Raw genomic sequence first — 16,342 nt, 5'->3', positions numbered from 1 at the left:
GGCCAACATGGTGAAACCCCATCTCTACTAAAAATACAATTAGCCAAGCATAGTGGTGGGTGCCTGTAATCCCAGCTACTCGAGAGGCTAAGGCAGAAGAATCACTTGTACCCAGGAGGCGGAGGTTGCAGTGAGCCGAGATCGCATCACTGCACTCCAGCCTGGGCAACAGAGCAAGACTCTGTCTCAGAAAAAAAAAAAAAACAAACCAATAGTAATAATAATAATAATGGCAATGGCAATATCCAGCAATAAGAAAATGGGTGAATAAATTATGTTCACAAAATAAAATACTATTAAACAGTTAAAATGAAGAACTAGATCTACACATCAGCATGAATATACCTGAAAAAATAATGGCAAGTGAAAAAAATGCCAAAACATAATTGATACCTTTAGTTGAGTGTCTATAATATTAGTATCTGAATTTTTCTACTTTTGAAAAATTATTTTTAAAAAGCTTTGAAGATCCTATGAGGTTAAATTTCTTTATTGCTTTTTTTCTTTTGTGGTAATAGTCAATAGTATAGCACTTTTAATTCATTTGTATTTACATAAAAATCTGTAATAAAACCAGAAGAATATTTAATATTTATATTATTACATTTAATCATTGACACATGTACAACACCAGCAGCAAACATTTTAAAACATAGCCTTTTGTTCTCCATGAAAATTATTCTTCTTTCTTTTTATATTTACTTCAACAAATTTCCAGTTGTTTTTCCTTAGTAATCTTGGAAGGCACCCTCCGTCAACCCTCTACAAGTAACATAGTACTTACTCCTTATATGGCAAATGTGTGACTATATGAATTAGGTCATGTCCTTCCCACAGGGGTTTCCTTACACGAACCAAGCCACATTTATAGTCTTAGAAAAGCAGCCAGCAAGTTATGGGCTGAATATCAGGCTTTTTCCTAGCAAGGTTTATATACATATACATACATATTTACTTTGGAATGTAGATATCATTAATTCATGGTTAATTGTTTGCTTGATACCCAAAGGCTTGACAAAGGCTGAACTGTTATCAACTGCACGTAAAGGGGAAGTTTCCTAAACATTTGTATAAAAGTTAAAGAATGTATAAGTAGTCTTTAAAGTGAATCTTATCTAGAAAGCCAGCACTGCACTGCCAATTTATTTTTAAAGTATTTTTTTATATTTGAAAGAGCAACTTACAGTTGTTTGTATTTCATTTAGGTCCTTTCCAAAGCTAAAGGCCAAGGAAAGAAAAAAATATATATGGCAATAAAGTTGCAGAAGATCCCTTCTGCTCCTTTTGTGATGATCCATACAGAGAGGAGGCAATGCTGGATGGTCTTTGTCAAAATATTTGTTTGGCAAAAATACTCAGAAAACTACGCAAGATAAGTAAACATTTTAGAGGAGCTGGAAACAGGTAGGAACACAACGTGAAGGCAAGTCTCACCTCAATCAACATGAAAGAAACAGTCTCATTTTGGGTTTACTACAGACACGTATTCATGGTCTTATCAGCATCTTTAAGCATGATACACAACAGAGAGTTTTTAAACTCCTTTATATTTTTAAGGCAATTTTTACAGTTTTAGGGTTAAAGTCAATCCCTGCCTATAGATACCATAATACTATTCATTCCTATTCTTTTACATTGATATTTATTAGCCATGTCAAAACTTTCACAGATTTTTGTTTTTTCATTTTCTTGAATGCCTTCCTATTTCCTACGTATTTTGTCACAATATATCTGCTGCCATTGCATTTTAGTTTGTTTATTCTTCTATCATTTGCCCTCAGAATCCATATATATGTGTGTGTGTGTGTGTGTGTGTATGTAACAGACTGTATGTAGTCAACATTGATGTCATATGTCAGCACTGATTAAACTGCAAGAAAAAATTTTTAATTCCTATGTCTTCCGTCTCTAAAATTTTTTTTATTATCGATGGTCTAGTTCTTATCTACACACATACTCTACTTTCAACTTGATATCACATTTTTACTTAGCATCATACATACATTTTCTGATACGGTTACATCGTTTTGGGTTAAGATTATACACGTATAAAATTTTCTTCAACTCTTTTATACTAGTGAATATTTATGCCTTTTTAATTATTTGGTATCACAAATAATATTTCCAAAACCATCTTCATAATACATATGTCCTCCTTTATGTTATTTCCCCTAAAAATAAATATTCAGAAATGGGAAATGGAGTCAAAGTTATTTGCCAAAGGATACTGTCGAATTCCAACTTTTAGTAATACATAAACACAGGTTGCATGAAAACTTTTTTTTTATGTTTTAGATTTCAAAGAAAGTTTTCCTGTATATCTTCTCAGTTGACATTTATAATTTTCACAAAACTTCTGTGATGACATTAGTGGATTATTGTTCTAAATTCTACAGAGGAGGCTCACAGTTGAGTGACTTTTCCAAAGTGACCTTTGTGGAACTAGACTAAAACTCAGACCTGCCTCAAAATATAGTGGTGCTTTCACACTGCTGCAATTCCTCTATGACCTTTTAAATAAAAGTCTTCAACTTGAAAATTCTCCAACTTCCTTAATTTTTCTTTTAACATTGGACTTTTCTGTGTAGAAGACTTTCAAAGTCTTCACTCCAGACCAAGATTTCAAAATATTTAATGGGCCCATGCACTTATTTTTTAGAATACTGTTAGGGCAAGATAAGAATGCTCTCCAGTTAGATGTAATCATTCAATTAGAAACTCATGTATCTCATTTCATAACGCATTTCTCATTTGATTAAAAAAAATGAACTCATGAGCATCTTTGGACAGACAGGCTGCGCACACTGGAAGGAGGGCAAAGAAGTTAGCTTACTACAGGCGTTATGTTCAGGCGATGCAACAAAACGTTCAAAACGCAGGTCCATTTACTACCCTAAAGTAAAAACGAGATGACTAAATTTTGCTGACGATGTTTAAAATAAAATTTTGAGTGAGATGTTTACTTTTCTTCAAATGCTAGGAAAACACAATGAAGAGAAAATTGAAGCATTTTGAAACATACCCAGCGTCACCAGAGGTCTCTGCGGCCGAATGTTGAATTAGAATCTCCTCTCCACGACTGGCTACTGAGCGAAGGAGACTCTTCTGCTCAGCTAATTCCTGTTCTAACTCCTGCTCAAGGGAAAGGACAAATGCAAACACATGTGTTACTTTATGATTATTGCCTACAATCATAGTTCAAGGTATAAAATTCTCAGAGAACTTTAGTAGTGAGCTTTTAAGTTTGCACATTTCATAAAGCGTGTGGTTTATGTAAATATTCAAATGTGTCTCCAAAGTACTCTGTAGTATTCTTTTGCTTTGATATAGGATACCTCTGAAAAATCTGGAGGAGCGGGGGAAAAAACCCATGGGAAAAGAAAATTTTGCCAGGCAATAGTGCCCTCAAGTGGTACAAAATACTCTCTCATTTTTCAAAATCAATATTGTCATGCTAACAGGATAGATCCTTGGGAAAAGTAACTTTTTAAGTTCTCCACTTACTTGAAAAATTAGGTTATCAATAGATTTGGCTTTAATTCTTCATTATTTATAATAAATGCTCTTGTTATTTGAGAAAATAAAATATTTGAATATGCTTTTTACATATAGTTAAGGTACCAATGAGAAATCATTCTTATTCATCAAAGTTCATTTGTTTCAATAGGCAACAATTAGCAATCCAATTTTGTGGTATCATCTACTTGAAAGTAAAAATACAAACTGCATTCATTAAAAAAAATAACAAACAAACATGCAACTTAGACTTTCACCAAACCTCAAAAGCTTTCCTGAGATTTATATTAAAATTAAATAGATTCAGAGGGCAAATCTGAAAACAGAGTAGTTATCTCTGGTAAAGCAGATGATAGCCGTGTTACACTATTTGTAAACCTAAACACAAGCTTTTCTTAAAGACTGGATTTTCAAATGACCAATCATCCCAGCGGTCATGAGTCAATACATTGAAACAGCCACATCCTGCTTCATTCAAAGAGAAGATAAAGAGACACTCTGTCTTTAGTACAGAAGCAACTTGTCCTTCTGAAACATGCCTCTCAGGTTCTTCCCTGGGCAGATCTGCAGGCTACAGAGAGGTAGGAAACACTTTACTTTTTGTTGCTGGAGACTGCTCTGCCGCTGGTGGGTCCATGTGGTGCGAGCTTGGGCCAGCCATTCCTGGACGCCGGGGCTCTGCGTGGCTGTTAGGTCAACATCGCTCTCCTCCTTCTCCTGTGCTGTTCCCTGCTTTTAACGAGGCAGAAATCAAGTCATGCTACACACCGGAAAACCTTAACCAAAAGGGAGAGAAGGCTACTTTGGTGTGTTCTATGTAATGATACTAAAGTGGCTCCATTGAGATGTGAAACCACATTTTTTTAAAAAAAACAGTAACACAAAACCCATCTAAGTTATGGCATTTGCAGGAGTTCTGAAGAACAACAAACAGATGATCACACATAGAACTGTTTGAGGACAAAACCCATGTATTTAGAGGTCAGTCTTTTAGCTGACCAATGTGGTCATCAGATATTCCAGAATTTTTTTCCACAAAACCGTAACTCGAGATTGTTTTTTAAGTCACACAAAGGTAAACTGTTTCTCAAATGATCATTACCCACAATAACTGTGCCTCTCCCGTGAAAGCACTGCCCCTGCCCTATGCCACTTTCTCTAATCCAGCTCTAATGAAACAGTTTTAGAATAATCTTCCTAAAAACTTTTCTAAAAGATTATTAGTCAAAGACATTTTAATATCTGTGAGGTTCTAAAAGATTATTAATCAAAGACATTTTAATATCTTTGAGAAGCAAAAAGTTCAGTTCCATAAGGCATCATACTCTCTGGAATTCAGTAAGAACTTAAACTTGATTCTCAGTTCATATGGCAGAAAATGTACTGCAGCACAGAGGCAAGGAGTCTAAACAAGAGTTTCCCAGGCCAGCTGGACATCCTCTGTTCCACCTTTCACAGCCCAGGGTCTTGACCTCTGTGTCACAGAGCCGCAGCTTCACTGCAGGTAACTCAAGTCCCAAGACACTGAACTAGGCAGGAAGCCTCATCCCTGATACTGGTCTGTGTAACCTTCAGTGTCTACCCTACTAAGGCGATAGATTTAAATTATTCCTAGAATTCTCTATCTTTGAGAGTCTGCTATTATATGATAATATTTATAGACTGACCTACATAATCAATAGACTGTACTCAAAGATGAAAACTCTTGAAGAGTCTTTCTTTCAGAACCATCAATTAGCACATTAAAAAAAGTCATTTACTGTAGGCACATGTGGTTACCATTTTACAAATTCAAAAGTTGAATTGAGCCTTGAGAGGTCAGTGGTGTGATAATTAAAGGTGAGATCTCTGAAAAAGTACCCCTTCACCCCGTCTATCACCATCACCAGAAACTGGCCCATTGCTAAGCTGGCTTACCAAAGTAATGACTCAGCACCTAGGCAAGAGTTGATCCTTCCTGCCTGATTATTCTAATGGAATTTGAAAGGCCCTAAAATGTTGCACATCAAATGGGATTAGTTCTGAATGAGAGCTTTTCTACTCACACAGATTCATCTGTCACCGGATAAATTATAATTTCAATATAACTCATTCACCACTTATTAAGCACTCACTAGATACTGTTCTAGGAGCTGGGAGTGTTCTGCAAAGAAGCCAGATGAGGGCCCTGGTGGAGAGTTAGACTATAAACAAATAAGATAACCGAGCTGGTGATAAGGCCTACAGAGAATGTTAAGACAGATAATAGGATAGAAAGTTTTAGGGAGGTCTAAGGAAGCATCTTTAGAAGAGACAATTGCACTCTGCATGATGAGAGACCACCAACCTGGCAAAGATCTAGAGTGAGGGCATTCAGACCCAGGGAAGAGTTGGCACAAAGACCCTAAGGTAAAAGAAATTTGCCATTTCAGAGAGAACAGAGCAGTGAAGAGGACAGTGGGGCTGGCGTAGCATGGGGAAGAGGAAGGATATTTCACAGGTTGTTTCTCCAGAGGAGCCTCCTGCCATCTATTTCTGGAGCTGCTGCTCCCCTTTCCACTGGTTCTTCTTTGCAATGTCTGAGCACAACATGGGACCCAGCCATTCTAGCTCATCCAACCTAACTGCCCACAGACCCTTCTCTCTCTCTCTTATTTTCGGAGTTTACACTCACAATTTTGGGGAAATAGATGGGATCTGTTTACCCTTCTGTTTCTTCTTTTTTTCATTAGAATCTCATGATTAAATTGTCTGAGATAATAGATCTTATCTTTATCTTTGCAACGTGGTGTTGGTGCTTCAAGCTAAATGAACAGTAAAACCTGTAGGTAATAGTATACATAACCTTCTCCCAGATCCTGAGCCCACCCGAGCTCAGACTTCCTTTCCTTTCAGATGATCCAGCCAGAGATTGCAGTTTAGGTAGAACAACGGGGGTGCAATGGTCTAACATATGCTAGTTGCATTTTGAAAGACCTTCAGAATTGGTGGCTAGTGACACTAAATTCTCCACCTTCTGCAGAATTTCTCAAAGATAAGCAGTGATTTTCCTAAAGATGGGAAGTTTGGGTGGATGGGCATTCTCCCAGAACTGGAGCCCATGATTTTCCGCATGAAAACAGATTCTCTCTCATCTAAGAATCCACCATCTTCTAAGAATAAGCTCTAAAAGAACCTGGTTCTTCCAAGCAAACAAAGTTGAAACAGCAGTTCAAAAGGAACCTGTAGAGAATGACCTCAAGAAATCAGTGGATGAGACTGAAAGCTGTCCCCATCAGAGCTGCTCCAGCTGCCAACGTAGTGGCCCTGGCCATGACCTGCTGACTTGCTTTTGTGGGATCCAGGCCACTTCCTCTCTGCTTTTCTCTTCAGCAAAAATTTGTTTTTCAGAGCCCGGCCTCAAGACTCCCTTGGAAACTTCTCCCAGCCCTGAGCCCAACACACTCTTCTATGCCAGTTACTATGGTCTGATTGAGAGAGGTTGGCTCAAGTTCCTTACACCAAATTTGGTTTGGAACAGTGACAACTGAAATGTTAGGTCTTAACAACTTCCTCACTTTTATATGCACAGATATATATTCAGATTCTATGTGGTTAGATTCAGTTTTTCAGTGAGTGAATTTTTCTCTGAATGATTTAGTCATTTTGAAACATAAGACTTGGACCACAGGAAGCAAACCATGATTAAGAATCCAGTTCAAATTTCATTCTCTTTCCCCTGGGGATAAGAAGGCGCAACCAGAAGGAAAGTAATTATGATAATTACTTTCTCTGAGGTGTGATAACAGTTTTCTGCCATACCTAGGGAATGGGGAGGTTAGGTGACTTCTGTCATCAGTCCCCACTGGGTGGGGCTATATAAACTGTTTATTTTGGAAATACTAGAACAGTTACCACTTTTGCCAGGAACATTCCTTGGAAGATGAATGAGGACTGGGCAATGCTAAACATTAAATAAAACATTTCTTTATAAAGCTTTTTATTATTTTATGGGGCAATCTCTCTGTTCCTTTAATGAATGATAATGTGTGAAAAAGACCTAGCTTCATGAAGATACCACGTAATTCAGGAGATCCTATTACATACCCTTAAGATCTGTGGTTCTTCATATAGAGAAGCAGTCTATTTGATAGGAAACAAAAAAAGCGTAGTCATTCACTGATACCCATGTAAGTCAAATTAGTGAAAAAGAGTGGAGGTAAGAGGTATTACCATTTCCCAGCTTCAGTAGCACTAAGTAATGGTGTGCTTACAGACTTAGGAAGGTATTCCAACCCTCCTGAATCATCCAAGTCCCAATTAAAGGGCATTAACATTGCTGACGGCTGCATTTAATGGAAGATTTGTTTTCTGCAATTAACTTAATTAATTTCAGATTAACTCCAAATTATTTTTAGTTTGCTACATAAAGGGACATGATCCTTTTCATAGCAATAATAACGTAAACAGGGCTCCTTTTCTTCCCACAGATGGAAAAGCAATCTTCCAAGAAGCTCTAATTATTTTAAAAGATCTATTAATATTTTATATGCTGGGAACTTCATTAGATGAAAGACGATGGAATTTATAGATAGTTTAAAAATAAACAGTAACCAATTTCCATGCAGTAAAACACTACCACATTTTTCTGTATTTACACTTCACCCAATGTGGACAGAGTCAGGACTTTACTCAATTTAAACAACTCCCGCGGACCTGGGCAGCATCTGCCGGGTATGGAAGCCACAGTGGTGTGCGCATGCTCAGTCCAGCCCGCTAAGTCTCAAGCCCGGCCTTTCGGCATAGCAGAAGCTTCTCCGTCTCAAATAATGTGATTTGGAAACAGTTGGTTATTGTTATTAATTATTTTAACTGCTGCAATTTGAGCATTTATTGTATTACTTGCATTTAAATCCTCACTATTTTTTTCCTTTTTATTTTTTCCACATGTTCTAAAGAATTTTTTAAAGTTAAATATTATTATCCATATTTTACAGATGAGAAAACTGATCCGTAAGAAAGTTGTGGGAAATTTAAGGATCTTGCCCCAGGTCACCTCGTTAATACTGAATGAGAAAAAGATAAACAGATTTCAATCCTGGCTTGTGGATATGCTTTCTTTGGCACAGAAATTATTTAAAAATTTTAGATTTAAATGTCAATGTTTAAAAACTGGGAGGCTTAAGAAATAAATCTAAATTCCCTATCTCTTGAAAAAGTAGAAGATCCAGCAATGCCACTTGTAAATTCTTGTGTGATAATAGCTAGAGCTGAGTAACAGCTGCTCCTTAGACAGGAGCCTTGCCAAGGGCCAGGCTGGGCCTGCTTCCCTCGTTGGTTTGCCCTTCCCAGGCCACGAGGCCTTGGAATTTGTGGTTCCTGCCTTGTTTAATCTCTTCTGTGCTTGGGAGTATCAGGCTACTCGTTCCCTTACTACCTGCCTCTAGGGGTAGGTAGGTGGGGTAAGGGAGTATAAGAGCTTTATAAATGATTGCTATCCCTATCCCTATCCCTATCCCATTGCTAGGCAACTTTCAAGGCTTTCCCTTTATTTTAGCTTCTTTAGAAATTAAGTTCATTCACAGATCACCACTGAAAATAGCAGAAAGCATTACGTATTCGACCTATAACAGTTGTTTACAAAACTAGGTGAATTGCTGTCTACTTTTACAGCTAGAAAATCATTCTACTTTTGTTCAGTTTTAGTATCTGTAACCTTTTCTTTTGACTTTAATTACAAAGTCATTGCATGTGCATTTTGAAGTGTGTAAATCCAAATGAAATATTGTATTTTTTATTTGCATCTATTTATCCAACACAGAGTTCAAATGTCTTTTCATATGTTCATTGTCCATTTGTATTTCTTTTCCTGTGAATGATCTCTTCATATCTTTTGTCCATATTCTACTATTTGATCTTTCCTTATTGTTTTACAAAAGATTTGTGAATTATATAGTTTCTTCCCTGTTTGTCTATGTCTTTTATTTTGTTTTACTCATCCCTCCTTGTCTACGTCTTTCAACTTGGTTACTTTTTTTGGGGCGGGGGAGGGGGATCATACAGAACTTTTCCATTTTTGTGTAGTAGTTTTATTTTTTTTAATTTATTTATTTACTTATTTATTTTTGAGATGGAGTTTCACTCCTGTTGCCCGGGCTGGAATGCAACAGCGTGATCTCTGCTCACTGCAACCTCCGCCTCCTGGGTTCAAGTGATTCTCTTACCTCAGCCTCCCGAGTAACTGGGATTACAGGTTCCCACCACCACACCTGGCTAATTTTGTATTTTCAGTAGAGAAGGAGTTTCACTATGTTGGCCAGGCTGGTCTCGAACTCCTGACCTCAGGTGATCCACCCGCCTCAGCCTCCCAAAGTGCTGGGATTACAGGTGGGAGCCATGGCCCATTTGTTTATTTGTTTAGTTGGTGTCTCACTCTGTCGCGCAGGCTGCAGTGCAGTGGCACAATCATAGCTCGCTGCAACCTCAACCGCTTGGGCTTAAGGGATTCTCCCACCTCAGCTTCCTTAGTAGCTGGACCACAGGTGTGTGCCACCATGCCTGGCTAATTTTTTTATTATTTGTAAAGATGGGGTTTTGCTGTGATACCCAGGCTGGTCTTGAATTTCTGGGATCAAGCAATTCTCCCTTCTTAGCCTCCCAAACTGCTGAAATTACAGGCATAAGCCACCACGCCCTGCCCATGTACTACTTTAAAAGAAGCTATAAAATTCTGGATTTGGGGTATACTGACAAAAGTTCTCCCTATTCTAAGATTTAAAAAAAAAATCATACATTGAGTACCTTGCAGACTTAATTTTTATATTTAAATCTTTGATCCATCTGTGATACATTTTTCTGTAAAATATGGGGTAGAAAATACAGTTTACCATGTTTCAAGTGATTATTTACAGAGTGAGTCATATTTTGTCCACTGATTTATAATGCCACCTAAAATATTTATCAAATTCCTTTATATACCAAATCTCTTTCTGGAATAGTTATCATTTAATTTTCTGTTCACATATTTATTGTGTCAACATCAAACTATTTTAATTATTGTAATATTGTATTTTAATATATGATTAGATTGGCCGGGCATGGTAGCTCATGCCTATAATTTCAGCACTTTGGGAGGCTGAGGTGGGTGAATTACTTGTGCTTAGGAGTTCAAGACCAGCCTGGGCAACATTAGGAGACCTCTATTTCTACAAAAAACACAAAAATTAGCTGGACATGGTGATGCACACCTGTAGTCCCAGCTATTCAGGAAGCTGAGGTGGAAACATTACTTGAGACTGGGAGGCAGAGGTTGCAGTGAGCTGAGATTGCGCCCCTGCACTCCAGCCTGGGTGACAGAGCGAGACCCTGTCTCAAAAAAAACCAAAACCTACACACATATATAAAACTAATAACCCCTCAAAACTCTTTACAAAATTTTATATGGAATATTACATTATTCCTCTAACTTGCTTTTTGTCTATATAAAAACTATAAATTCTCGACTTTTTTTTTTTTTTTTAAATGAGACAGAATTTCACTCTGTTGCCGAAGCTAGAGCACAGTGGCACAATCTCAGCTCACTGCAACCTCTGCCTCCCAGGTACAAGCAATTCTCACATCTCAGCCTCCCAAGCAGCTGGGATTACAGACATGCCCCACCACACCCAGCTAATTTTTGTATTTTTAGTAGAGATGGGGTTTCATCATGTTGGCCAGGCTGGTATCAAACTCCCAACCTCAGGAGATCCACCGGCCTTGGCCTCCCAAAGTGCCGGGGATACAGGCGTGAGCCACTGTGCTCAGCCGATTTCATTTTTTAATTTTTATTTTTTGTTGGATTATTTTATGGTTTTCAATGACCTAACTTCATATTTTGTAATAAGCCAGTCATCTTCCTAAATTTCTCCACTGCTTCTAGTTTTTAGTTGGTTAAGTTTGGTTTTCCACATCATATCATCATATGATCAGCAAAAAGCTGAAGAAAAATATATAGGTTAGTCCTAACAATCATCCTCACACTGAGAAAATAGTAGCAATCACAGTGACCTTCCATGAAGTTTCCATGACAATATTTGTGTCCTACTTCCTACCAGTATTTGTATTCCAACATAGATGCTTTCCCTTGCTCTTCATTTTACTTGGAGAACAGATTGGCCTGGTCTCAACCATTATTGCAGGAGAAAGGTGTAAATGGTAAAGGAAGGCACAGTTTGGATTAGGCCACAAGAAGAAGCAGATGATACCATCAGATGCTTATAGGCTTGAGGCAGCTAATGGGCTTCTCAACTATTTGGTCCCTGGCTTACTTAGCAAGAAGGGTAGGGAAGACCAAACTCTGCACTTTTTTTTTTTTTTTTTGAGATGGAGTCTCCCTCTGTCTCCCAGATTGGAGCGCAGTGGCACAATCTCAGCTCACTGCAACCTCCACCTCCCGGGTTCAGGTTCAGGAGATTCTTCTGCCTTAGCTTCCCGAGTAGCTGGGACTACAGGTGCCCACCATCATGCCCGGCTAAGTTTTTGTATTTTTAGTAGAAACGGGGTTTCACCATGTTAGCCAGGATGGTCTCCATCTCCTGATCTCATGATCCACCCACCTCAGCTTCCCAAAGTGCTGGGATCACAGGTGTGAGCCACCGTGCCCTGCCAGTGCACTTTTTATCCTATCCGTTCCCTCCCCAACAAAATTTTTCTTGCAATCACACTCCTTTTTCTTTCTTCTTTCGTTTTTTCATTTGTTTATGAGATAGAGTCTTGTTCTGTCGTCCAGACTGGAGTGCAGTGGCATAATCTTGACTCACTGCCACCTTCACCTCCTGGGTGCAAGCAATGATCCTGTCTCAGCCTCCTGAGTAGCTGAGATTACAGGTGTCCACTACCAGGCCCAGCAAATTTTTTTTTTTTTTGGCTAACCATGTTAGCCAGTCTGGTCTCAAACTCCTGACCTCAAGTGATCCGCCCATCTCGGACTCCCAAAGTGCTGGGATTATAGGCGTGAGCCACAGCGCCCTGCTCATATTCTTTTTTCATCAATTTTTCCTCTATTGAGTTATTTCCATTAACGTGTAAACTTACTATTTTTCTGATCTTAAAATGAAATACTCACATTATGATTAATGTATAAGAAAAAAAAAGAGATAAAATTTTCTTTGACCCACTTCTCCTTAGAGCTTATCTCATTCCTCTGTATAGCACTTTACAGCAACACTCCTGGAGCAGCCTTTACTTTCCCTCTCCAGTTCCTCTCCTCTCATTGTCACTTTCATGTCAGAGTGCTTTCTGCCTCCACCACTCCGCTGAACTGCTGTTGTTAGTAGTCCTAACAAAATCTATTTGCAAAGTCCAAGAGTGTAAACTTAAAACTGCACACTAAAATGTCACTGTAAAGCAGGTACATACACGAGTATGTGTCACCGCCAACCTGTTCCTTTACCTGGCACACCTTAGAAGGAGCACGTGAACAGTGCGCCAACTTTCGGCTGTGGGCCAGCGGCTGGAACCCTCACCTGCATGTTGAGCTGCTTATCGTGCAGGGCTCTCTGCAGCTCCAGCAGGCTCCCCTTGAGCCTTCTCAGCTTTCCAGCCAGCTGCTCGGCCTCGTCCTTGGTGTGAGCTTTGCCCTCCAGCAGCAGGTTCTCATTGTGGACTGACAGCTCTGATAAAGCCACCACCTTCTGCTCTATTTCCACCAGCATGTTCTGCAGCAACAGAAATAAGGATGAACTCACACATCTCCCCAGCCTCTGCAAAGACTGTTTCCCACAGTGCAACACAGACCTCTGTAGTCTTTTACCAAACGGACAGGCTTTCATGATTTTTTGTAGTTTTCCCACGGCCTTGACGACATTTTTTTTTCTTTCTTTTTTTTTTTTTGAGGGAGGGTCTTGCTCTGTCACCCAGGCTGGAGCACATAGTCATAAATATGGCTTACTGCAGCCTCCACCTACTGGGCTCAAGGGATCCCCCTGCCTCAGCCTCCCATGTAGCGGGGACTACAGACATGTGCCACCACACCTGACTAAATTTTTTATTTTTTCAACAGAAACCAGGTTTCACTTTGTTGCCCAGGCTGGTCTCTAACAATGTGCTCCCACCTCAGCCTCCCAAAGTGTTGGGATGACAGGTGTCAGTCACAGTGTCTGGTGACTTTTATTTTTAATTGTTATGGTATTAGAGGGGTCTATAAAAAAAATTACCTGAGCCTCTCAATTTTTCTTTTCTTTTCTTTTTTTTTTTTTTTTTTTTTTTGAGACAGGGTCTCACTCTGTCGCCCAGGCTAGAATGCAGTGGTGGGATCATGGCTCACTGCAGCCTTGACTTCCCGGGTTCAGGTGATCCTCCCACCTCAGCCTCCCAAGTAGCTAGGACTACAGGTACATGCTATCACACCTGGCTAATTTTTTGTATTTTTGTAGAGACAGGGTTTTGTCATGTTTCCCAGGCTGTTCCTGAACTCCTGAACTCAAGCAATCCGCCTGCCTTGACCTCCCAATGTGCTGAGATTATAGGCATGAGTCACGGTGCCCTGCCAATTTTTCTCTATCTTAAAATAGAGAAAATTTAAGCTGCCTTTGTTCCTCCAGCTAATCATTCAACTTCTCCTAATGAATTCAGTAAAACGTAACATAGATCACACTAAGGTAAAATCTTTTTTACCTTTTTTTTTTTTGAGATAGGGTTTTGCCTTTGTCACCCAGGTTGGAGTGCAGTGGCGCAATGTCGGCTCACTGCAACCTCCCTTTCCCAGATTCAAGCAATTCTCCTGCCTCAGCCTCCAGAGCAGCTGGGACTACAGGCACGCGCTACCACGCCTGCCTAATTTTTGTATTTTTAGTAGAGATGGGGTTTCACCATGTTGGTCAAGACGCTCTCCATCTCCTGACCTTGTGATCTGCCCGCCTCAGCCTCCCAAAGTGCTGGGATTACAGGCATGAGCCACTGCGCCCAGCTGAAAAATATTTTTATATAGTCAACAGATAAGGAGAAAAGGCCATTGCCTTCGTGTTATCCATCATTATTATGTTATTTTTGTGTTAGATTATGATAATTATGGCTAATAAAAATAAGACATCACATAATCAACTCTTTCCTTGTTAATTTAAAGAGAATCCTCTTTTTTGAAACATTACTGCTTTGGATTGATTTCTTTTTCAGGTGGCTGCTCTTACATATTTTTTCAAATTTGGTATACTTTTAATCTTACATTTCCACAAGTTTTCCCTACATTTTTACTTTCATGTTCGGGAATAAGTCTCTGGTGCTACAGAGTTTTCCTCTAAAATGGAGACTATATTAGAGAGGGAGAAAAACAGTCTTCCTTTTTCCTAGATAAGACTTAAAACAAAAAACAAAAAAGACTTAAAAAAAAAAAAAAACCCAAACATGTTTTACTTTCTACAGAAATCATTGTTTTTATATTCTTTAATTCTGCATCCTTTGGTACCTGGCAGTCCACAAGCTGGGCCTCCATGTCCATGGGCTCCTTGGGTGTACCCAGCGCAGTATCCAGAGTGGCCTTGGTACTCAAGAGCCAGCTGTCCAGCTCATCGGCTTCACAGCGATACCTCTGCAGGGCCTGTTCCTGCCTTTGTTCCTCCAGCTGATCATTCAACTTCTCCTAATGAATTCAGTAAAATGTAACACAGATCACGCTAAGGTAAAATCTTGAGAATTTAACATAGTAAAGCGATGGTTCCAGGCCCTGGCTGCACATAAGAATCACCGGTAAAACTTCAAAAAATTATCTTTGCTTAGACCACATCCCAGAACAACAATCAGAATTTCTAGGGGTAACTCTCAAAATTGGTATTTTTAAAAAGACACCCTCGTGATTCTAATGTGCACCTAGAGTTGAACAAGGTATTCCCAAATAATATACCTATACGACCAGGCAGCAATATAAACAGTGGAAATCAGCCAAGGATTAGAACAAAACAATGGCATAAAGCAGTTGGTAAATGGCAGCAGACACTGGACCTCTATGGCTGGGAATAGTAGCGAGTGATGGAGACTGTGGCAAACTGAAAAACACGTGGCCTGCCTAAAACGGCAGCCACATACAGTTTCAGGCAATTGATCCCTGTGGGAAGGGGTGGTCCACTATTAACTTTCATCTCAAGTGAAGGCAGAAATCTAAATTTCTAGGTTAGCTCTCTGAGTTTTTCAATGATTGCAAATAATTCATGTTAAAAAAAAAAATCAGGCCAATCACTTCATTTTGAAACCCCCACAAGTTTTTCATAGAGTTACTGGGGACAATATAAATGAATTAAAAGTTAACTTTGAAAATAAATATTTTAAAAATTATTTTATGAATAATTCATTATTTTAAAATTTTATTAAACAATTTGAAATGGAAATTAATAAGTAGGGCAGACACATTGGCTTTAAATTTCTCTAATACAAGAAGTATTAGGTTGGTGCAAAAGTAACTGTGGTTTTCGCCATTATTTTTGCACCAACCTAATATATGAATAGATTATTTGACTAATCATATAATAGGTAAAACTAGAGACAGACTACACACCCCACAACGGGGTCATGGTTAATTGCATTATGTTATAATTAGCAGCTAAATAAAATAATATTTGGTTCATATAATAAGAAATGTATTGAGAACCCATTATGTGTCAGAGAAGCTGCCAAAAGATACAAGATGATAGATACTATAAAGGTCTTTGGGGAGCCTCCAGTCTAACCAAATTATAGAAGCAACAACAAAAGTAGCCTAGAAGCTTAGGGCCAAGAATTTATGAGAAAACAAATAAAAAAAGGAAGATAGCTGATTTTTAACCCAGATATTACTGCTGCCCAAATTTGTCTCTATATTAAATAATATTTAAATTAAGTAATGTGGGAACCAGAATTGCAA

General features: G+C 38.8%; 1 protein-coding gene across 17 annotated transcripts in view; it reads right to left on the bottom strand.

Annotated features, from left to right (window-relative positions):
- The window catches only part of SYNE1 (spectrin repeat containing nuclear envelope protein 1), a 527,413-nt gene that overhangs the window by 144,651 nt on the left and 366,420 nt on the right, over positions 1 to 16,342 (bottom strand). For 13 of the 17 annotated variants that reach the window (XM_073022337.1, XM_073022331.1, XM_073022333.1 and 10 more), the window contains 4 exons: positions 14,915 to 15,088; positions 12,978 to 13,169; positions 4,114 to 4,248; positions 3,023 to 3,132 (listed from right to left, as the gene is read on the bottom strand). In XM_073022337.1, the coding sequence (XP_072878438.1) occupies positions 3,023 to 3,132; positions 4,114 to 4,248; positions 12,978 to 13,169; positions 14,915 to 15,088 (611 nt within the window). The remainder of the gene's footprint in view (positions 1 to 3,022; positions 3,133 to 4,113; positions 4,249 to 12,977; positions 13,170 to 14,914; positions 15,089 to 16,342) is intronic. The other 4 variants (XM_008007617.3, XM_008007606.3, XM_073022328.1 and 1 more) reach the window with 1 other exon arrangement.

The sequence above is a fragment of the Chlorocebus sabaeus genome, chromosome 13, assembly GCF_047675955.1.
Source record: "Chlorocebus sabaeus isolate Y175 chromosome 13, mChlSab1.0.hap1, whole genome shotgun sequence".
NCBI lineage: Eukaryota > Metazoa > Chordata > Mammalia > Primates > Cercopithecidae > Chlorocebus > Chlorocebus sabaeus.
The sequence above is the reverse complement of the archived record's forward strand: the minus strand, read 5'-3'. Positions and strand labels throughout refer to the sequence as shown.